The 24,301-nt window shown below is 46.9% G+C and overlaps 1 protein-coding gene across 1 annotated transcript in view; it reads right to left on the bottom strand.

The window, feature by feature from the left end:
• Window positions 1–24,301, bottom strand: part of PEPD (peptidase D) — a 174,740-nt gene that overhangs the window by 29,107 nt on the left and 121,332 nt on the right. The window contains exons 10-11 of the mRNA XM_032230515.1: window positions 20,626–20,694; window positions 7,739–7,816 (exon numbers count right to left, since the gene is read on the bottom strand). Of these exons, the coding sequence (XP_032086406.1) occupies window positions 7,739–7,816; window positions 20,626–20,694 (147 nt within the window). The remainder of the gene's footprint in view (window positions 1–7,738; window positions 7,817–20,625; window positions 20,695–24,301) is intronic.

Genomic DNA, 24,301 nt, shown 5'->3' with positions numbered 1-24,301 from the left:
CTTCCCACCAAAGGTGGTCCCTATTTTTCTACTTGCATTTGTACATGCTTTCAAACTGCTAGAAGTTTGGCAGGACCTGGGACAAGTAACGGGAGCTCACTCCGTTATGCGGCGCTAGGGAATTCAAACCTCCGAACTGCCAATGATCTTTCTGATCGACAAGCTCAGCGTCTTAAGCCACTGAACGTCCCTGATGGATTAGTCTACAACAATCACAATCCCCATCTTTATGAGGGGTAAGTATTAATTTGTTCATCAAATGATTCCCTCTCCGCCCCCCCTTGAATTTAAACTTCCCAGATGAGAGGAAGTTGCAGCATTTACTCCAAGAAAAAAAACACCCCATTTTATTTTTTTTTCCAAAAGAGGAAAGAGGATTATACTGAAAGAACAAATTGCTAAATAGTTGAAAAAATGAAATAAAAACGGCCCTTGACATGATTGTAAAGGTCTCCAAATTGGCACCTTTAAGATTTTAAGCCCTGGTGGCTGGAGAATTCTGGAAGTTGAAGTCCACAAGTCTTAAAGTTGCCAAGTTTGAAGACCTCTGTTGTAGAGGGGGGGGGGGGAAGTTGCTTTGAAAAGAAACCTTTTTAAAAGGGAAGGGAGCTATTTTACGCTCACCACGAGAGGGCAGGATGCACTAGGAAAGTATTCTTGGAACTTTTCTTAGCTGCATCTAGAAATTATATCCATTTTGCCCAGAGACGAAGACAGCACGCCGTTGGGAAGAAAATGCCAGAGAGCCTCACCCGGAGCATTGCCTCCCTCCATTTATCATAAAGACAAGACTGTCAAAACCCCAGCATCCATTTTTAATTTTTATTGTACAAAAACCCAGCACAGAAGCCTGGCTGCATCTTTTCCAAGTTAATGCATTTTATTCGAAGGGAGCAGCCTTTTTGGAGATGCCTCCCCCATTGCCTGAAAGGGCTGCTTTGGTCAAACTCCTCCATGCCTCTGGGGAAGGGAGCAGCTCTGGCCGTGGGCAGCACTGGGGCACGGCACATTCAATGGAAGGAAATGGGGAAGGAAAGGCAATAAGACAATGCATTAGACCAGTGTTTCTAAACCTTGGCAACTTTAAGATATGTGGACTTCAACTCCCAGAATTCCCCAGCCAGCATAGCTGGCTGGGGAATCCTGGGAGTTGAAGTCCACATATCTTAAAGTTGCTAGGTTGAGAAACGATGCAGTGCGAAGCCAGCAATGTTGTTTGCCAATGTTGCCTCCTGGGGTTTATCTGCGGTGCCTGGGTCACCCTGGATGGGAAAATAGGCTTCCTGCAAACCCTGAGGGGAGGAGAAAATCCTCGCAGAATAAAAGCATGGGGTTGGAAGGTCCTAGAACTGGGATGGAGAACCTATGGCATACATAGCAGAGGTGGCACGCAGAGCCCTCTCTGAGTGCCTGCGTTCTTTTGCCAGCTAGTCTTCACGGGCACCGGAGCACCAGAAAACGGCTGTTTTCAGACTGATTTATGAGCCATTTTCAGGCTGTTTTCAGGCCATTTTTGGAGGGCGTTTTCTGAGCCATTTTTGGCCTGAAAAACAGCCCCAAAATGCTCCCAAAACAGCCTGAAAACAGCCCCCCAAATGGCCTAAAACAAGCATGTGCACAGTGGCCAGCTGGTCTTCGGGTTACCAGTGATCCGGCGCATGTAAATGCACGCACATGCACACGCGTTCTTGTTTGGGCACTGGGTGGGGAAAAGGTTTGCCATGCCTGTCCTAGAAGGCCTCTCCCAGGTGACCCCGTCTGCTCTGGCCCAGCATCACCAAGCCAGATATGCGAGTTGACGTTTCCTCTCCATCCCTCCACCCGATGAGTCAGCATAGGGGTGGAAAGGAAAGGCGACGCTGCCCTCGTCCGGAGAAAGAAACCACAGCAGGGAGACTCCAGAGCCACCTTGTGTGCAACGGGAGAAGAAAGGAGCATCGGTCAGGCCTGGGAGCCACTTTTCGCACTGCGCCTTCAGGCCTGCCACATTCATTTAAACAGATTTATTATTATTATTTTTTTCCCTTCTACAACACCTTACAGTCATTACATCAACATTGTTATGTCATCATACCTGTACGTGTATATAATATTTCGCTTCTATATTTACACACCTTTATACACAGTTCTATATGTATATTTATATATAGTTTTTTTGGCTTAATTAATTTTATTCTTGTTTTGCAGCCATTTGTACCAATTGTTCCAAATTTTCATAATATTCCGACTCTTCTTTATCTTTTAATTTCAGGGTTAATTTGTCCATCTCTGCACAATCCACATTCAATGTTGTGGGAAATTGGGAGAAGGGATTATATGGAGTAGGGGAGATATACAGTCATAATAACATTCCTTTCTCTGAGAGTCAAGGACATCTTGACCTGCACATGGAGTGGTGTGACTGGGAAGCATCTCCAATTGGGACGGTGCCTGATTGGGCCATGTGATGGACATGTGGGTGCTGGGCAGGGGCTAGGGCTTTCGTTTGGGTGAGGAAAACCTGGAAGCTTTCAGATTCGGGTTTCCCCAGATGTGCCAATAGGACATCTCTAATAAAACGGGACTTTGAGGAAACTCAAGCCTCTGAGTCTTCTTTTATTGGGGGTTTTACTTGGAACCCTAACAGCATGTCTGTGTGTGTGTGTGTGTGTGTGTGTGTGTACGTGTTTGTGTTGCTTCCAAGGATTTTTGCAGCCGACGATGTCCTTGAACTCTGCCAAGTCCAGAAACTGGATCACACTGTCCAGACTTGGAACCTCTTTGACCAAAGAAAAAAGCTGCACGGTTCTAACAAAAACATTTTGGACTTTAAAGTACAGGTGAAGGTTCCCCTTGCATATGTGTGCTAGTCGTTCCCGACTCTAGGGGGCGGTGCTCATCTCCCTTTCAAAGCCGAAGAGCCAGCGCTGTCCGAAGACGTCTCTGTGGTCATGTGGCTGGCGTGACTCAACACCAAAGGCACACGGGACGCTGTTACCTTCCCACCAAAGATGGTCCCTGTTTTTCTACTTGCATTTTTATGTGCTTTCAAACTGCTAGGTTGGCAGAAGCTGGGACAAGTAACGGGAGCTCAGTCCGTTACGTGGCCCTAGGAATTCAAACCGCCAAATGGCCGACCTTTCTGATCGACAAGCTCAGCATCTTAGTCACTGAGCCACTGTGTCCCTCCCTTTTGAGGTTTAATAACTGGCAAATAAATGTTAGCTGCAGTGGGATATCCCGCTTACTCCTTAGCAGCACCCTCAGCCACCAATCTTAGATTTTTGTGTCATGCTACCCCTGGCAAGGGAGAACATGGAGAAGTAGAGTTGAATTTACAGATTAACAGAGCCAGAAGGGACCTTGTAGGTCATCTAGTCCAACCCCCCACCCAAGCAGGAGACCCTACTCCATTTCTGACAGATGGCAGTCCAGTCTCTTCTTGAAAGCCTCCAGGGATGAAGCTCCCACTGTCTGCCTTGTGAGGCTGCCTAGAGCCCTCCTCCTCTCCGCCAGCCCATCAGGAGGGAGGCGCAAGGCTCTGGCTCCTCTCTGTGTGGGCAGAGTAGCTGCCACTCAGGGTGCCTGGAGCAGAGGTGGATTCCTACCAGTTTGGATGGTTCGGCTGAACCGGTAGTAATTTGGCGGCCTGGGTGGCTGCAACCAGCAGCGACCCAGGCCTGCCATGCCCCCAAAACAGTTCTCCTATGGCGGCACCATCTTGATTTTCAGTTCTGCACATGCGCAAAATAATTTTCATTGCAGAAATGCAATGTTTCCCCCCCTGTTTTAACGTTTTGTGCATGCGCAGACATTTTTAGGTCCAAATGCAAAATTGCAAAAAATGTTGCGTGCTGAACTGGCAATAATGCCGTCAGCAACCCACCCCTGGCCTGGAGGAGAGGGAAGTGACCCAAGGGGAACGGGTGAGGCTCGACCCACAACGATGGAAGGAAGTCCTCTTCTTGGCTTAATTGCGGCAACTGTGTGGAGAGGAGTGCAGGTAATACCCAGCGTATCCTTGTCTCAGGTATGCAGCACTCCTGGCGGGTGAGGAAGCCTTCAGGAGGTTGGTCCACTTAGATCTGCAGCCCGGCTTCCCTGCTGCTATTAATACTTGAATGTGCAGTTAATGAACAGGTAAAAGCAGGTAACAGCAGGGGAGTAAAAATACTCCTTTCTGCCCTCTTCCTCTTCCAACCCCCAAGCAAAACCTCCAAGTGAGCGTGCAATGCTCTATAGCACTGTGGATTAAATGCCACTTCATAACTGACCTCTCAAGATGCACAGAACCTGCTGAGAACTGCACACGTGGCATCCCATAATTCTACTAATGAGTAATAATGCTAATAAAAAGCTGCTGAGCACCGAGACATGAGGAGGCAATGAGCAGCTCTTTGAAAGCCAAGCCGAAATAAAACGCGAACGTGTTTTCCCACCAATATTCATATTCTGTGACAAAAGAAAATGGTTTTGAACAGCAGCAGCAAAGGACCGTCGGCTTCAGGCCAGGCAAACTGAGCTAACACAACGTTGAATTTTCTCCCGAATGCATTGATCAAAAGCAAACAAAGGACAGGAGCGGCACAAAAAGGCAGGCTGGGCCTCGAGAAAGAGTCTCCCGGGTGCACTTTCAAAATGTGCTGCGCTTCATCTCCCTCCGTGTTTCCAACAGCTCCGTGCAGAAGCAACCCTTTTATCTTGGGCTTGGAGGACTTCTTTGCTCCCTCTGGAGCAGGGAAGGAGGAGCTCCGTGGATCCATTTGGAAAGAGGCAAACAAAGAACCATCATCCACCCCAGGCCGACGGCCGGAAAGGATGCCTAGCATGAAATGGCCCAGTGTCAGACCTGACATCCCACTGCAGCAGCCCTGCTTAGCTAGATGCCAGCTGGTCTTGAGGAATGGGGAGAGGGAGTTGTGGGGTGGGAGGGGCAGAGGTGGGATTCAGCCGGTTCTGATCAGTTCTGAAGAATAGTTCAGAGAACCCATAAATGCCACCTCTGGCTGGCCATGCCCCCATCTATTCTCTGCCTCCCGAGTCCCAGCTGATCGGGAGGGAATGGGGATTTTGCAGTAACCTTCCCCTGCCACACCCACCAAACCATGCCACGTCCACCAACCCACGCCCACAGAACTGGTAGTAAAAAAATTTGAATCCCACCATTGGGGAGGGGTGCGCGAAGGAGGGATAGAGGAAAGCAGAAGTCTTTGTGCCATCCTGGCTGTTCCAAGAATAGAATGAGCTGGAAGGGACCTTAGAGGTCTTCTAATCCAGCCCCTTGCTCAAGCAGGAGAACCTACACTGTTTCAGATAAGTGACTGTCTGACTCTTCTTAAACACCCCCAGTGATGGAGCACCCACGATTTGTGAAGGCCAGCTGTTCCAGTGGTTAATTGTCCTCACTGTTAGAAAGTTTCTCCTTAATTCCAGGTTGCTTCCCTATGACCACCTAACAGAATGCGACACCCTAAAGCCCAGGCAGTTGGGGACTGTTAGCAAAATAAGTAGTTTGAATGCTATTGGAGATTCACTGATAACCATGGGGGGAATGTTAACTCTATGCTTTGGGCATAAAACACCAGATTCGGCTTTGCTGCATTGTGACCACTTGGCTTTAGTAAAACAGACTTTTACTAGCCATGAGTTTGAGAGCCGTTCTTTTCTAATTGACCCCTAAGTGGGGACGGCGGGTACCCAGACTCAATTATTGTTGGGAGGGCAGCCATCGTGCAGTCCCTTGGCAAATCCCAAAGGTACCAGTCCGTGTTGGGTTTGAGTTGAAGATGCATCCAAAAATCCCTGTAACCCTTCCTAACTGTTAGGAAGTTTCTCCTTAATTCCAAATTGCTTCTCTCCTTGGTTAGTTTCTGTCCATTGTTTCTTGTCCTGCCTTCTGGTGCTTTGGAGAATCGGTTGACCCCCTCCTCTTTGTGGCAGCCCCTCAAATACTGGAGTACCGCTATCATGTCGCCCCTAATTCTTCTTTCCTTTAGAAGAAGAATTAGAAGAATTTGAGAGACTCCTCCAACCAACACATGAGACATCAGCTATTCTCTTTTATGAAAGGGCCGGGGGGCTGGGGGGGTCAGGGGAACATGCAAGCCATGAGCTTTAACAATTCACATTTCAAAAATGACAAGTTCTGGCTTTTGTAGCTGAAAAAAAAATGTCTGACATGAGAAGGTTGATATTCGGAGAATCATAAAGAGAACAAAAAAACTGTGACAAAAGGACTGGGTCTTGTAGCTGGGCACAATGTGACACTCCTCTCTGTTCCCTCAGTTTGCCTTGAGAGCCTCCTTCCCTAAACAGGCAATCCTGATATTGGGGACTGTGACCCCAACTGGTAGGCCAGGCGAGCGAAGGCAGCTGCAGAAATTGAAGTGCAGGAGCAGAAAACATAGAATTAACCTCTCCTCTTCTTCCTGCATGCCCCCAATTTCTCTTTGGGAGTCCGTTATTTGGCCGTGGAAGAAGAGGAGGAAGGAGCCTCCGGCAACAATTCTTCAGAGAAGCAAGTTAAAGCTGTATTTGCAAGCGGGAACGTCACCAGGCAGGCTAGGGAAGGAGCGCCCGCTTATCTCATGGGAGAAAAGCCTAACCTTAGTTGAGACCAGTCAACCTGTGGCCCTTGAGTCATCCTGAGATATTTCCTCACCTAAACAGATAAAACCGAATGACCACAGCAGACAAAAAAAAGCAGAGGGAGCAGGAGTTTCCCCAGTAACTTCGCTTGTGGGAAGCTGGCAGAGAGGCGTCTATGATGACTTGCCGTGACAAACTTGCCACAGGCCACCTTACCTCAGCCATTTTACCTCAGCTATTTTACCTCGGCCAACTTACTGCGGTCAACTCAACACGGGGCAAGTGTTATACTAATATCAAAGAAATAGTCAAATAGGCTCATTAAAGAAAGGATGCCATAGAAGAGACAAAATGTGAATGACAAAAATTAAAATTATTTTTTAAAAATATTTTAAATCAGGGGTGTCAAGCTCAAGGCCTATGGGCCAGATCCGCCCACAGGGTGCTTAGATCTGGCCCGTGGGACCACCCTGGAAACTGTGAAGGACCGGCCCATGGTGCCTCTGACAGCAAAAAGGGAGCTCGGGAGGGCAGCCTGCAGCTCTACTGAGCTTTGTTTTCGCTGGCAGAGGGTTGCAGGAAGCCGTCACAGCTGAAAATGGAACTTGGGAAGCCATTTTCGCTGGCAGAGCACTTGAGCCCCCGACAAGAGTGACGTTGAGCCTTCTCAATGCCATTCACACCAAACTTTTTAAAACTTTCATTATGTTTCCCTTCAGCATGATTGGATTTTGTCATGTTTCCCTTCTGCATGAAGGGAAAGATGAGATATAAATAAAAACATTAGAACAGCTTTTGCATGTATTACCAGAGTTCAGAAGTGGAGAAAGTGCATCTTATCCCTGTTCCACAAGAATACAGGATCTGGATTACTTTTGTCAAACAACAACAAAAGCACAAACTCCAAAAAGCAAGATTTTTGTTAGGATTGGAAAAATATACTTGATCATATACAGGACCAATATCTGCAAAAACATTAATAGCTGAACACGATTTTCTGCAGGAAGACCAGGGAAGTAAGTAAGTTAATAAATTAGAGAATATAAACTAATAATTATGAACAGTAAAAATGTATACAGCTGCTGTTATTGCTGCTGCAAAACTTGCATTCCTTGCAAGATTCTCTTCTAAATATGGGTTGAAAGATTAGGACAAAAGGACTTTCACTCACCAGAGATCTCCGTCTTCAACAGTTTTATCATTTGGAGCTCCAGCATGGCCGTAGTGCAAAACTGAGCTGTTATCGCCACTGAAATAACAATACACATTATGAATGTTATGTGCATTATCAATGTAGAATGAAAAAGTTATTGCATACTAAAAATCTGTAAAAAATATTACATATTGCAAAAAATAAACATACGGTTTATGCCTTTTCTCCTTTGTCTCAATGTCAAGATTGTCCATTTAACAGATCAAGTTATATAATTCAGGACTAATAATGTCGCCAAAAACTACAAAAGGGCAGGAGGGAAATACCAGGAAATCTTCTTTTAGGTCAGGGGTGTCCAAACGGCTGGGGAATTCTGGGAGTTGAAGTCCACAAGTCTTAAAGATCCCACGTTTGGACACCCCTGATTTAGGTCATGTGGCCAGCATGATGCTGCAGAGCGCTATTTCTCCCAAGTGGTACCTATTTATGTGCTCGCATTGGCATGCTTTCAAATGGCAAGGTGGATAGGAGCTAGGCCAGAGGTGGGGAATGATGGCCCTTTTCTCCACCCCTGAGCTAGGTGAAGACAGGCACTCAACCCATTGTGTGACACTCGGGTCTCCAATCCAGGCTGTGGGATTTTCAGCCAACCAGCTTAGTGTCTTTTTCGATGATTTGTTTGGAGTTTCTACTCCATCAACTGAAGAACTGGGCAAACTCAGTGCATGGAAAGCTGGGATGAAATGAGAGCAATTGAGCCCTGCCAGAGGCTCTTGCTTGGATAAACATTATTAGAGGACCAAATTATGTACTATTATGCTACGGCTGATTACTTGCCAGAGAATAAACAGGTTGGAAGCGAATGGTCTCGTATGTGAGAGATGGCTGCAGTAACTCTACAAAGGCAAAATGCTTGCATGGCACCTGGGACTTAGGACTTCCTCCAAAGACTAGTTTTATCCCAACGGGAAACTGATGGCTGTTTGTGGACCACTCACAATGACGCCACGTTGATTTTGTGGGTCTGATCATTCTCCTCCCAACTTGGAAGCCTGCCCACCGCTGGACTAAATCAGGAATGGACTGCCTGTTACCCCTCAGAAGCAGTGGCCGGCAGAAAAATTCCCTGCTGCTTGAGGATGGGAGACACGCCAAATTGGGTGTTAGCCCCAAACATTTTTACGCTATATATTTAGGAGAATAGGGTGCTGGATTCTGAAGCTGTAAAATCAACACTTTGGGGCAAAACTTATTTTAAGTTGTTCTGTACTTCTTTAAAAAATCTCTGGAAGTCAAATAGCTTCCATAAGAGGGGTAATGTTTGTGCTTGAATCTCCCTGTACATGTTAGTCTTTTATCTACAAGAAGAGCTTTGGTTTCTTAAGAATGCATTCTCCCAACTCCATCAGCACTGTGGTCTTACTCCATGATCCGCATCTAAGAGAAGACCAGGCCTCTAGCCAACCTACTCTGGAGAAGGACTTTTCCACAAAAGACCTCAGTAGCAGTAGTCCCCAGGTGGCGGGGATGTTAAGCAGGAAAGAGACCAATAGCACTTAGACTTATATACCACTTCTCAGTGCTTTACACTCACTCTAAGCGGTTGACAGAGTCAGCCTATTGTCCCCCAACAATCTGGATCCTCATTTTACCCACCTCGGAAGGCTGGAAGGCTGAGTCAACCTTGAGCCTGGTGAGATTTGAACTGCCAAATTGAAGGCAGCTGGCAATCAGGAGAAATAGCCTAAAGTACTGCACTCTAACCACTGTGCCACTCTTGCTTTCAATGTGGCATGGGCCCACTATCTCTGCTTGGACAGGCATACTGAGTAAGCCCACCCCAAATCTGAAGCATTTATTCAACCTTTGTTCAAGGTTGACTCAGCCTTCCAGCCTTCTGAGGTGGGTAAAATGAGGACCCGGATTGTAAGGGCTGGCTTTGTAAACTGCTTGGAGAGGGCTGTAAAACACTGTAAAGTGGTATATAAGTCTAAGTGCAATTGCTATTGAATCTGGATACTGCACCATTTTAACCTAATATCTTTCTGTAAAAGTCTTAACAATCTTTCCCAAGAGTTATTGTCAGCCATTTCATTCCCAATTAAATCCAGAGAAAACTAGGAGCCACTTTTTCCCTGCCCTTAAAGAGTTCAACAGTAAGAGGGAAATGAATGTTGCTGATTTCACAAGCCGTTAATGAGAAAGCATCACGTGGCCAGTTATAGTACAACAGGCACTTTGGCATCTCAATTAAAGGCAACATTTTCTAGATTGCTTTGATTCTGGACAAAGAGGTTCTAAAACAAAAGGCTTACAGGAAAAAGGTTAAGGAGGTTTTACAAATTACTAGTTTACAGTCTACAAATTAACTTTCCAAGAAAAGTGGGAGAACTTGTGGGCTGCATAAGAGAAACTCCAAAGGTTTAATTGCTCCCCAAGATCCACATTTCCTGAACAAACAAGCAAAACGTCTCTAACACTGTTTTGCTCATGCATTTTTCATCCAGGATCCACTGAGAAATATTATTTTTTGCTGCTTTTTCTGGGTTGGCTTAAAAAAAAAATCATTTAGATTACCTCCCTAAAGCAAGCACATGTGCGCCCGTCTGCAAGCAGACTATAAATGCCAAGACAATTTAGCAGACAAGGAGTAGTGCAGGGGTAGGCTAATGAAGGGAACAAAGCCCCGTGCATTTTAGAGAGGAAGTAAACTTTGGAGAATCTGAACTACGCATCCTGGCATAAGAAGGTAGATTCCCCTGACAGACCTAGAATGATCGAAATGTTTAGGAAATAATTCAATACATTAACATTCCAGTAAGGTTTGAGAGTCTGTGAGGTGGACAATTTGGAAGTCAGCTGCAGGATCAATCAGAAGAGAGCTGGAAGGGACCTTGGAGGTTGTAAGGGCTCCTCTCCTAACTTAAGAAAGTGAAGACTCTTGAAATGGAGTATTTCAAAAGGAACCTTTTATTAAGTAGACTGGCAGCCATTGAATTCAAAGCAATGTCTGAATCCACTTAGACAACACAAGTAGAATTAAAGTGGTAGAGACCCCTCCCATTAGTTAGAATGCAGATTTTAGCCAATACACAAGTGTGAAAATGTTTCCTTTACCAGCTGCCCTGAGAGTCAAATAACCCTACATTCCCATGGCTATCTTCCGTTAGACATTAAAGTGAAACATCCCATATGACCATCATAAACATTTCCCCCAAAAGGTGATGGGATCTCGAGGTGCTTCGGGGCCAGGAAACCAGTTGTAAAATATCAGTTGTCATGGGCACTGCTAATAAATCGACTCCAAGCGCCCCCCACTCCTCCCAATTGAATGGCAGTGTCACTTTTAGGGATGTGACATGGTCTTCTAGTCCAGACCCCTGCTCAAGCAGGAGAACATATACAGTGATGGCAAATCTATGGCACGGGTGCCAGAGGTGGCACGCAGGGCACTCTCTGTGGGCATGCACGCAATCACCAGCTGCTCTTCGGAGGCGCCAGAGCACTGGAAAACAGCCTGAAAAATGGCCTGAGAATGGCCTGAAAAACGGCCAAAAAACTAGCATGCGTGCACCGACCAGCTGGTCTTCGGGTTTCCGGTGCTCACACACATGCATGTGAATACATACGCATTCCAGGTGCCGAAAAGGTTCACTATCACTGACCTATACCATTTCAGACAAGTCGCTCTCCAGGCTCTTCTTAAAAACCTCCAATGATGGAGCACCCACAACCTCTGAGGGCCAGCTGTTCCATTGGTTAATTGTTCTCACTGTTAGGAAGTTTCTCCTTAATTCCAAGTTGCTCCTCTCTTTGGTTAGTTTCCAATCATTGTTTCTTGGCTTGCCTCCTGGTGCTTTGGAAAATAAATGAACCCCTTTTCATTGTGGCAGCCTCTCAAATATTGGAATAATGCTAGTCCTTTTTTTCTCTAGACTAGCCAAACCTAAATCCTGCAACCGTTCGTCTCCGGGATTTGGTCTCCAGGCCTTTAATCATCCTAGTTGCTCTTCTCTGCACTTTTTCAAAGTCTCTACATCTTTTTTGCAACGTGGTGACTACAACTGGATGCAGGATCCCAGGTGTGGCCTTACTAAGGTGTTATACAGCAATACTAATACTTCACATGATTTTGATTCTATGCCTCTGTTTATACAACCAAGGATTGTATTAGCTCACAGGAGGATTTCTTTCCTAAGGAGGATCTTCTGTCCACAAAAACACCACAATTCTTTCATTAATATGCCCGATTTGATCTTCTGAATATTGTGGCCTTTGATTCACAACAGACCTCTATTTATCCACTTTTTAAATTTGCAATGAGCCAACACACTCAAAATTCTGAGCTAGTCGGAGTTATTAAAGAATGAAAGATCACGCTCCCTGCTTGGCAGCAAGGCCTCTTGCAAATTAAAGAATGGTGAGAGGAGGAAATTGAGAAGGAAAAATCCTCCTTCGTGAAACACTGAGAAATTGAGGCTTTGGAGACGCATGAAATTTTAAAAAGCGGAATCTATGTTGTGAACAAAACCATATTTAGCCTGACTCATAGAGTGGCACAAGCAAGGTTAAAATGGAGAGAAAATGTACTTTACCAAGCGTCTTTGAAATAGGAAGAGAAAGCAATATATTTTTAAAGAAAATCCACATGTATCCAGAATTGATTCATGAATAAGATGATTAGGGGACTGGAGGCTAAAACATATGAAGAACGGTTGCATGGCTAGTCTAGTGAAGAGAAGGACCAGGGGAGACAGGATAGCAGTATCACTTCCAATACTTGAGGGGCTGCCACAGAGAGAAGGGGGGGGGGTCAAGCTATTCTCCAAGGCACCCAAAGGCCAAGCAAGGAATAATGGATGGAAACTGACCAAGGAGAGATTCAGCCTGGAAATAAGGAGAAATGTTCTCACAGTGAGAAAAATCGGTTCCACCACAAAACCGCGGTAGACTAAAGCGCGCTCGACGAAAGCGCGTACCTGACGTCATCACAGCGCGACGAAAACATCACGCTGTGAGCGGTAAAGTTAAAATTAACGCGAAAACCTTACCCTAACCCCCCCAAACCTAACCCTAAACCTAACCCTAAATCTAATCCTTAACCTAACCCTAAACCTAACCCTTAACCTAACGCTAAACCTAACGCTAACCCTTAACCTAACCCTAAACCTAACCCTAACGCTTAACGTAACCCTAAACCTAACCCTAACCCTTAACCTAACCCTAACCCTAAACCTAACCCTTATCTTTACGTGAATCGGCTTGCTTTAAAAGCGCTTTTTAAAGCGCCCTTTTTTCTCCGCGGTCGTATTTGTCGCGCTGCTGATGACGTCAGGTACGCGCTTTAATCGGGCCCGCTTTAGTGGACCGCGGTTTTGTCGTGCCACGGAAAAATCAACCCATGGAACAGAAGTTGCCTTCGGAAGTTGTGAGAGCTTCATCACTGGAGGCTTTCAAGAAGAGACTGGACTGCCATTTGTTAGAAATGGTGCAGGGCAGCGATGGTGAACCTTTTTTGGCTCGCATGCCATGGGGGGGGAGCACAGGGGGGTCTTGAGTGGGCGTGCCGCACCCGTAATGCAACATGTGAGCCCCCCCGTCCCCCCATGTGCATGCAGCAAACCGGAAATCACTTCCAGTTTGCTCATAGGGTTGTTTTTAGTCCTCCAGAGGCATTAGGGAAGCCTCCTGAAGGTCCCTGAAGCCTCCGGAGGGCTTAAACCGACCCTACGAGCAAACCGGAAGTCCGTTCCCGAACTTTCGGTTTGACTGTATGGCTGTTTTTTTTGTGCTCCGGAGGCTTCAGGGAAGCTTCTCAAGCCTCCGGAGGGCTTCTGGGGAGCCTGGGGAGGCTCTTTTCGCCCTCCCCAGGCTCCTATAAAGCCTCTGGAGCCTGGGGAGGGTGAAAAATGTCTTTAAAAAAGGCTGAACTCAGCTGGCCAGTGCACGCATGTGGCACGCATGCCAAAGGTTCGCCATCCCGGATATAGAGTCTCCTGCTTGGGTGGGGAGTTGGACTACATGATCTATAAGGTCCCTTCCAAGTGTGTGTGTGTGTGTGTGTGTGTGTGTGTGTGTGAACAAGAGAGGATCTTTTCATGTCTAAAATATTCTCTGGAAATTAAACTTTCAGAGTCCTTCCTTGGAAGCAACCTCTTCCAACTTCTTCAAACATGTTGGACTTCCTTTCCCTGGTTTGCCAGCCTCTGTCTTAATGTCAAGTTGGGGAAGGGTGAATGAAGGAAGGAAGGTTCAGAATGGATTCCGAAGTCCATCCAAAGCCTCCTCTGCCTCCCTCCAGACTCATCCATGAGGCAGCCACTCCTGACATCGATCCCACCTCTTATAAAGTCTTCTTCGGAGAGGCTGCTACATCCCGTACGGATTCCATGCAGGATCTTGCATCAGGAGATGGGTGTCCGATGGGCTGCCATATACATATGGTACTCAAGTGGTCCGGCTACTGTTCAGACCATTAGGGCATCTTTCGGAAACCTAACACCATCATTAATCAGGAATTAGGAAATTCTTGGAAACTACTTTTGGACTTTGTGCTTGGTGGGGGGATGAAACTTTAATTTTGGGTTTTGCTGATTAAGTAATCTTGTTGTTATGGAAAGGGCTAGTATATATAGTCCTTGACTAACAACAATTCACTTAGTGACCGTTCAAAATTACAATGGTGTTGAAAAAATGGACAGGCCATTTTTCACACTTATAAAAGTCCTCAATGGAACTGCATCAACATGGAGGGAAGTATGCAGCAGAGTACTACAAGGCTCTCTTTTAGGCCCAGTACTCTTCAACATCTTCATCAATGATTTGGATGAGGGAATAAATGGGGAACTCATCAAATTTGCGGATGACATCATGCTGGCAGGAATAGCCAAGACTCCAGAAGACAGGCTTAAGATACAGAAGGATCTTGACAAACTTGAACATTGGGCACTAGCTAATAAAATGAAATTCAATGGTGAAAAGAGTGAGGTTCTACATTTAGGCAAGAAAAACAAAATGCACAGGTACAGTATAGGTGGTATTTTGCTCAACAGTAGTAACTGTGAGAGGGATCTTGGAGTCCTAGTGGACAACCATTTAAATAGGAGCCAGCTGTGTGCAGCAGCTGCCAAAAAAGCCAACACAGTTCTAGGCTGCATAAACAGAGGGATAGAATCAAGATCACATGAAGTGTTAATACCACTTCATAATGCCTTGGTAAGGCCACACTTGGAATACTGCATCTAGTTTTAGTCACCACGATGTAGAAAAGATGTGGAGACTCTAGAAAAAGTGCAGAGAAGAGCAACAAAATGATTGGGGAACTGGAGACTAAAACATATAAAGAACAGTTGCAGGAACTGGGCATGTCTAGTTTAATGAAAAGAAGGACTAGGGGAGACATGATAGCTCAGTTGAGGTCGTTCAGTGGAGAACTATCTGTAATATCATTTAAAAGTAAAAAGGTGAGGTTTTAAGTGATTGCCTTGTTCTACTGCGCCAAAAGGAGCCAGAAGCCAACGTTTCCCCTACCCCAGTGTCTCTCAACCTTGGCGGCTTTAAGTCCTGTGGACTTCAACTCTCAGAATCCCCCAGCCAGCTGTGCTGGCTGGGGGATTCTGGGAGTTGAAGTCCACAGGACTTAAAGCCGCCAAGGTTGAGAAACACTGCCCTACACATTTTTATTTTCCATTTATTTCCCCATTATATCTTTATGCTTCCTTGCATTGCTGCGTTTTATATTTTGTTCAACTAATGCAATATTTAAATACGCAATCATGAATTAGAAAATTGAAACGATCAGTCTGCAGAGTAAATAGATTTCCAGGAGCGTGAGGGTGAAGAGGCACGTGGAGGATTGTTAACTGTTTTCATTCAGCTGAAGGCCCAACTGGCTGAAATGAATTGTCCCAGCCGTCTTTGGAGGGCTGCCACCTGTATGCGGAAGTCCCTGGGCCAACATGCCAACTCCTCTACAACGCAGTTCGTTTTGTAAAGACCTGGAGACAGAGGCCCATTTTCAAAGAAGGCAGAAATCGTTTACTGCACCATAAATTAAGTGGGAAGGGGGAAATGGCCCTGGTTTTATTTATTTCTCCAGGATTTGGCATCTGTACATAAAGCCCTTATTGGCCGATCTCGACTCTGTTTTGCCATGTTGCATTCCTGCTGAGTCTGAGACCTTGGTGGCCCCTTTTGTTGCAACCTTGCCCTTTCTCTGCGCTACTCATTAGTCTTATCTTGCCAGAGACCACATCTGCCCAGCAGCTGGAGGTTGCAACAGCACCTTCCTCCTCATCTGATCTCCCCATCTATCCAACCAGAGAACATGATCAGACTTTAGGCAGGGATCAGCAGCATCCAAAATAGCAATAGCAATCACACTTAAGACTTATACACCGCTTCACACCCTTCTCTAAGCGGTTTACAGAGTCAGCCTCTTGCCCCCAACAATCTGGGTCCTCATTTTACCCACCTCGGAAGGATGGAAGGCTGAGTCAACCTTGAGCCAGTGAGTTTTGAATTGCTGGCTGTGGGCAGAGTTAGCTTGCAATGCTGCATTCTAATAGGAAGGAAGGAAGGAAGGAAGGAAGGAAGGAAGGAAGGAAGAAAGGAAGGAAGGAAGGAAGGAAGGAAGGAAGGAAGGAAGGACAATAGCACATAGACATATACACTTAACAGTGCTTCACAGCCTTCTCCAAGAAGTTTACAGAGTCAGAAGAATGGAAGGCTGAGTCAACTGGAAGGAAGGAAGGAAGAAGGAAGGAGAAGGAAGGAAGGAAGGGCAATAGCACTTAAGCTTATATACCGCTTCACAGTGCTTCACAGCCCTCTCTAAGCGGTTTACAGAGTCAGCCTATTTGCCCCCAACACTCTGGCTTCTCATTTTACCCACCTCGGAAGGATGGAAGGCTGAGTCAACCTTGAACTAGTGAGAATAGAATTCCTGGGAGTGGGCAGAGTTATCCTGCAATACTGCATTCTAACAGGAAGGAAGGAAGAAGGGAGGGAGGGAGGGAGGGAGGGAGGGAGGGAGGAAAGGAAGGAAGGAAGGAAGGAAGGAGGAAGGAATAGCACTTAGACTTATATACGCTTTACAGTGCTTTACAGCCCCTCTAAGTGGTTTACAGAGTCAGCCTATTTGCCCCCAACAATCTAGCTCCTCATTTTACCCTCCTTGGAAGGATGGAAGGCTGAGTTAACCTTGAGCCTGGTGAGACTCAAACTGCTGGCAGAATGAGCCTGTAATACTGCATTCTAACCACTGCAGCACTACGGCTCTTTCCAAATCCCATGTCCGCTTCAATGTCCATTTTGAAATGGCAGGATAAATGAGAGGCTCTTCTTAATTCCATCTGTGTTGCTGGACTTTTGCTACAACCAGTTCGGACAGCAATTTCTATTCCATCCCAACCGCACAGGAGAGCTGAAACAATGGAGGAGAAATGCTGGGGGCACCTCCGTTTTCCAGCCTCTCTTCCTTTTCACTGCGCTAGGCTGCCTGGTGGCAGGGCCAATCCACAGCCAACAAGGGCCCCACCTTTACACTGTTGCAGCAACCCACCCAAGAGAGTTGGGGGTACAATTCTCAAATTCTTTAACATGTTGGGGGGAGAGACAGACGGAGGAAAGCTGAGTGCAGAGGAGCCATCGGAAAGCACATCACTGCCCCATAAGGGCAGGTGGGTGGTGCAGGTGGGCACACTACTCTATTCCTTCTCTTCTGCTTCTCCCCGGAAAGCTGGAGGGCAAGAGAAACAGCTTCTCCTCCCCGCCATCTCGGGAGCTGCTCCAAAGGAAGTTTGGAAGCTTCTCGTGAAGGGCTGGCTCTAAAATAAGCCAAGCTGTTTCCCATCATTTGAGAGAAAGTGAGGCTTTTCGGGTAGCCAATCCAGCGCAGGCCAAGCACGCCCGCCCACTTCTAATTTACACTAACAGGATGTTTTATACGGAATTCAGCTAATCAATTAACCCCGGATTAAATATGCATGAAAGGATTTCAGGGTTTGATGGCTGCTCAGCCATCTCGGCTCTTCCCCTAATTTTGCCAGCACGACGTCTTTCATTTTTAATGAAGACTCTTTAAGTCCCATTTCCTTCTTGCTGGAAATATTGATCAGCGAGATGTTTTTTTTTTTTATTGCGCCAACTTAGCAGCTTTTAGGATGGCACAAGTTAGTTCGGCTCAGCTCTCTGCCAGGAACTAGAACAATTCAAAAGGTGCCTCACCAGAAGCTGCTCAGCGGATGGATGGATGGATGGCCTTCTGTTGTGGTTGAATAACCTCATATTTTAGAAAGATAACCCTCCCTCCCCAACCAAACACACCCGGAGAAAGAGCCCCAGGCCAATTCATTGAACACACTGAGGGCTGGGTCTTTCCGTAACCCCAGCCTTTTCTATAGCCCCCCCCCCCCCCAAGCACCAAATCCAAAACTGATAGGATGTTCCACTGTGAGCTGTGGAAAAACCCCTATTCAGCAGGTTCTGACAGGTTCTGGAGAACTGGTAGCAGAAATTTTGAGTAGTTCGGAGAACTGGCAAATGCCTCCTCTGGCTGGCTCTGCCCCCATCTATTCTCCGCCTCCCAACTCCCAGCTGATCAGTAGGAAATGGAGATTTTATAGTATCCTTCTCCTGCCATGTCCACCAAGCCAGGCCCACAGAGCCAGTAGTAAAAAAAAAAAAAAATGAATTTCACCACTGCCCAACATCCTGTAAGCTCCAAAAGATATTTTGAAGAATTGACCTCCCCAAAAGAGTTTCAGAAATCCCCACCGGGCCCCAGCCAAAGCCCAATAATAAAGAACCAGCTGGTCCTGGCTCAGCTGATCCACATCACAGCCTTGCCTATTGGGAGCTTCAGCCGGCCAAAGGTTGCCCATCCTTTGCCGCACAGAGTAGCCGTGGCATGGGGGAGTGGATGAAATCACCCCTGCTTTCTGAACAATGAAGTGGTGCATCTACACTGGCTGTTCTGACCCAGCTCCTCAAATATGACCTCAAGTGAACTCAAAGATTCCTTAATTAGGAGTGCCAGCAGCCCCAGCAAAAAGTTTCTCCCTCACCACAGGCTAACAAGTCTGTCCAGCAGGGAGATGAATAGTTGTCTGCCACATCTATTCATCTCCACCCCCTGCCTTTTATCCCCAGAGCTAGGGTGGGGCTTCACTAGCAGCGGTGGCTCTTCCGTCCTGAGGGCCGGTCCATAGATTTCCACTGCTCTCCTCTGCCACATCTATTCATCTCCGCCCTCTGCCTTTTATCCCCAGAGCTAGAGTGGAACTTCACTAGCAGCGGTGGCTCTTCTGTCCCAAGGACCAACCCATGGATTTCCACTGCTCTCCTCTCCTCTGCCTTCTGGGCATCTCTGTGTCAGGTACTGGACCCAGCTGTTCCTCCTCTTCCTCATCAGCCACTTCCAGACCTGGGGGCTGTTGACTTTCCATCTGAGGGTTGATTGACAGCCCAGGCTCCGTCTCTATCTCCTTCTCTCTGCCAGCCCCATTCCCTCTTCCCCCTCAGAGCTCTCAGGTTGCCTTGATGCTGACCCTGACTCCCACGCCTCCTCCTCCTCCTCTGATTCAGCTGCTGACTGACAGGCCACAACACTGGCAGGTGGGTGTTACCACTTGGACACACATACAGTCAATTCTATTTTGTAATAGCTACAGACCACAGGATAGGGGGCAAAAAACTTGGAAGATTTATAGAAAGGTACAAGTGGTAACACTTCTGGATTCTGGGCCTAAGGATATTCTTGTTGGTATCCCTTAGAGCAGGGATCCTCAACCCCCAGCCCACTACCCGGCCTTGAGCCTTTCAGAACTGGGCTGCAGATGTGGCGGGCAAGTGCAACACATCTCCACACATGTGAGCAATGGGTGAGCGCATGCACTTGTGCTCCATTTGCATGAGTGGCGGGCGTGTGTCCCCACAGCCCTTAGAACCTGGCTATCCTGTCAGGCCTGGGACTAAAGACTGTAACCCGCCCGAATGGTATGAATGTTGCGTTTTAATCATGTACTGTCTTATATGTAAAAGTCTGTCCCCCCCTTCCTTTTGATTGTGAGCCGCCCTGAGTCCCCCCAGGGAAAAGGGCGGCATACAAATAAACAATTCAAATTCAAATTCAAATTCAACACTTGTGCAAATGGAGCTGTGCGTGTGCAGTTGCCCGCCATGTGTGAAAAACCGACCCACGTTCCCTCTTCAACCCCCAGTCTGCAAAGCCAAAAAGGTTGGGGAACTCTACCATAGTGTCAAGAGTGCAGCGGCTCTCGAATATCACCCTATCAGTGTCAACCCTGAAGCTGACGTGGCTGAGGCCATTCTGAGGCTTCAGTGTTGCCACACTGGAGCTGAGGGATAGGGAGGGGGGAACAGAGATAGCTGGGATTGTGTAGCCAAAGCAAAATATTTTCTCCTGGGAACCAAGGACGCTTCCACAGGTGGTCGGAGAAAGGAGGAGTGAAGTTACCAGGCAACCGGACGGCCCCTTGATTGGACCTGGTGACTGACTGTTTGGAAAAAGGGGGGGGGGACTTTTACTTTTGATTAGGTGAAAACCACGGGAACCTTCAGAGTTGGTTTTCACCAGATCTGTGCCAATATGATATGTCTAATAAAACTATTCTTTGAGGAACCTACCTGATCGGAGTTCTGTTTGCTATGGACGTATTACTTGGAACTGTGACACCCAGCTCTCTGCATGTAGGTGCCAGATTCATCTACTCCAAAGTCTTGAATTTTTATGGGCCTCACTCAATAAACCTCCCCTTGTATTCGATCTAGGCCTGCTAAGTAACCTGCACTTAATTTAAAAGCTTCCCTATTGTTGTGTACAAGCTCCACGTTAATCCCACGCTTTGGGAAATCAATGCCCCAACCCCCCTCCAGTGCTTTACCTGCCACAGATGCAGGTGTAGGAAGTGTGCCGCATGCCTCCTTGCTTGTAGCAGTAATGCTGGAAGAGGCTGAAAAGCAAGAAAGCAGAGAATTAATCATTTATCCAGAAGCTGAAAAACAACTATCACAAGAAAGGCAGCCCCCATTTATCTCGTGCTTCTCAGCGTTTTTTAGCACAAACTCCCCATCTCCTCCATTCAAATTTCACAAAATGTTTGTAAGAAAAAAAGCACGCGCACGCGCACACACACACACAACACACACACACCAACCGCAGGAAGATAAAAGCCTCGGAGACTTGGGAAGGTGGGCAGGTGGTCTGATCCCTTCGTTCTTAAGGTTTATGTGGCTCTGAGCTACAGGCGGTCTTCTACTTCCAACAGTTCATTTAGAAACCATTCACAGTTACAACAACACTGGAAAAAGGGACGTATGACTGTTTTCAACATAACAGCCTCCCATAGTCCTGTGATCAAAACTCAGAAACTTGGCAACTGACTCGTATTTATGACTGTGGCAGTGTCCCAGGGTCATGTGATCATTTTTGGTGACCTTCCTATAACCAAAGTCCATGGGAAACTGGGTTCACTTAACAACCGTGTAACTAATTTAACAACTGCAATGATTCACTTGACAACCGTGGCAAGAAAACCGTGGCATAAAATGGGGCAAAATTCATTTAACAAATGTTTCACATAGCAACATATTTTGGGCTCAATAGTGGTCCTAAACTGAGGACTACCTTGATTTAGAACCATAATTAATCCATTTGTCTTCCTGACACTTATAATAGCAGAAGCAAAACATCATCTAAGCCAAGGATCTCCAACCTTGGCAATTTTAAGCCTGGCGGACTTCAACTCCCAGAATCCCCCTTCCCCAGCTGGCTGGGGAATTCTGGGAGTTGAAGTCCACCAGGTTTAAAGTTTCCTGGCTGGGGAATTCTGGGAGTTGAAGTCCACCAGGTTTAAAGTTTCCTAGCTGGGGGATTCTGGGAGTTGAAGCCCGCCAGGCTTAAAGTTTCCTGGCTGGGGGATTCTGGGAGTTGAAGCCCGCCAGGCTTAAAGTTCCCACTCCTGATCTAAGCATTAAAAGCAAAATCCCCCCCCCCCAAACTAGAAGACCCAATACAGAAAGAGCTGCTTAAACACTCCCCCCCCTCCCACGCACAAGGGGGCATAGGGCCCCTGCTGGCATAGCATCTTCTGGAAAGCCAGCTATTATCTTAGCAGGTTGTGCAAATTACAGGATTTATTTTATTGGTTCTGTCCAGATGCTGCAAGTGATGTGAACATGGCTCTTGTATTTTGCCAGCTCAGGATCAGAGTTCCGTGACTTTCTTGAACCCGGGCAGAAAAAAAGAGAGTATTTCATCTTGGCAAGCCTGAGAAGCAACGTACTAAGAAAGAAATCTCTGTTCTCAGCATGAAAATTTATGCATGGAATTACTTGCGACCACATGCTGGAGTGGGAAAATTGCCTACATTGGTTAAAAAGATACACAGACCAACCATAACTTTCACACCTATCAAACATTACTCATAAATATATCGGGCTTAAGGTAAAGGTTCCCCTGCACATGTGTGCTAATCGTTTCCAGCTCTAGGGGGCAGTGCTCATCTCCGTTTCAAAGCCGAAGAGCCAGCGCTGTCCGAAGACGTCTCCATGGTCATGTAGCCGGCATGACTAAATACCTAAGGCGCACAGAACACTGTTACCTTCCCACCAAAGGTGGTTCCTATTTTTCTACTTGCATTTTTTTTATTTTGAACTGCTAGGTTGGCAGAAGCTGGGACAAATAATGGGAGCTCACTCTGTTACGCGGCGCTAGGGATTCGAACTGCCGACCTTCTGATCGACATGCGCAGCACCTTAGCCACTGAGCCACCGTGTCCCTTGGTGCTTATATTGTTTTTTTTCCAGTCCAAGATGAAAGCTCATGTTCTCACCTAACCTTGAAGCTTCCTGTGACACAACCTACCTCCCAATTAGGACAGGGATGTCAAACTCAAGGACTGGGGGATGGATCCAGTCCGCAGGATACTTAGATGTGGCTCATGGGGCCACCCTGGAAACAGCGAAGGACTGGGCCACGAGCTTCTGCCAGCAAAAATGGGCTCTGGAGCTCCTTTTTCGGCTGCGACCACTTCCTACAACCCTTTGCCAGTGAAGATGGAGCACGCGGCCCTCTAGAGCTCCATTTTCACTGGCAGAGGGTTGCAGGAGGCCATGAGAGCCGAAAAAGGAGCTCAGGAGCCCAGAAGCACTCAGGCCACCACAGCTGCTCCCGACACGAGTGACATTGAGCTGGCCATGCCCACCAAGGCCATGAGCCCCACCCCCAAGGTCAAACACATCCCTGATGCGGCCCTCAATGAAATAGAGTTTGACACCCCTGAATTAGGAGATTCACTGTTGTGAATCACAATTTGGAAGGGCTGCTGAGGCCAGAGGGCAGCCATAGGGGTATAAGCTAAAGCATCTCGGATAAATCGCTGTCTACTCTCCACCTGAAGGTCCAATGAAGGAGACCTTCGCCACCGTCAGAATCTAATTATTTAAAGCAGAACAAAACAAAAACTGCCCCTTTTCCTTAAGCCAGATTGCCATTTCCTATTATGAGCTCTGGAAGGTGAAGGGGAGCAAATCTTGATCACCTTCAGGGCAATACATTTGAGAAGTGCAATCTACTCCCCGTGTCTTCTCTTCTCAACTCTTCCTTCCCTTCCTTTTCCCTGAGCGTTGTCTGTGATGACCTTGGTTGAACCTGTCTCTGTTGTGAATTTTGAAAGTCTAAACCCAGAACTGAACAGGTAGGACCAAAGCGAAATAAAAAGGAATGAAATGACAGCTCTTCGGAGGAAAATGTAGGATATAAAAGTACTGAATGTCTACACAGCAAAAGGTCCACCTTGGAGCACGGCTTCATAGAGAGAGACATGAAGAAAGTTTTCCATGAGAAGACCATGGGAAACACAACCTCTCAGACACATGGAATGGCAACTCCCAGTATCTCTTGCTTGCTGATTGCCACACATGGTGAGAGTTGAGTTCCAGAACATCTGGAGAACCATGAGGTCCTGGAAGCAGAATAAGTCCTAATCTGCTTGGCTCAGATTTAGGAAGGCTCCTACATCATGTGCCTTCAAACCTGGCCTTCAAATATTTAGATGAGTCAACCGGCCATCTTCAATGTAGCTGTTGTAGGGAGAGCTATGATAAGTGTGTGTGTGTGTGGGAATCCAGATGTAACTGGTAGCATCTTTTCTGATGAGCAAATGTGATGTTAGGCATATGTTTTTGAGACTTGCAGTGAACAAACAACCTGAAGGGCCACTCTCACCTAGAAGCTTACTGGGAGCCAGTGCAGCTCCTCGTGGAATAGTGGAGTCCCATGGGGTCACACCCAGGTGCACCCATAACTGCCTGTGCCAACACATTCTGGACCAAAGCCTGGGCAACGGAATGCAGCTAACAGAGTGTTTAATGGCCAGACGCCCTTCCTGTCGCCAATGGGGAGTTTTGTTCAGCAGATATATTCTCACTCTGCCCAGAGACAGAACTCACAGCCTCTAGGGAACACCACTTCCCAAAACCCCTGCTTCCACGGGGCCCTAAACTCCAAAGTCAGGCTTGCTAAGGAGGAAGTGAAGCCCCTTCCTCCCCACTTGGACC

This window comes from Thamnophis elegans, chromosome 14 (assembly GCF_009769535.1).
Source record: "Thamnophis elegans isolate rThaEle1 chromosome 14, rThaEle1.pri, whole genome shotgun sequence".
Taxonomy (NCBI): domain Eukaryota; kingdom Metazoa; phylum Chordata; class Lepidosauria; order Squamata; family Colubridae; genus Thamnophis; species Thamnophis elegans.
The sequence above is the reverse complement of the archived record's forward strand: the minus strand, read 5'-3'. Positions and strand labels throughout refer to the sequence as shown.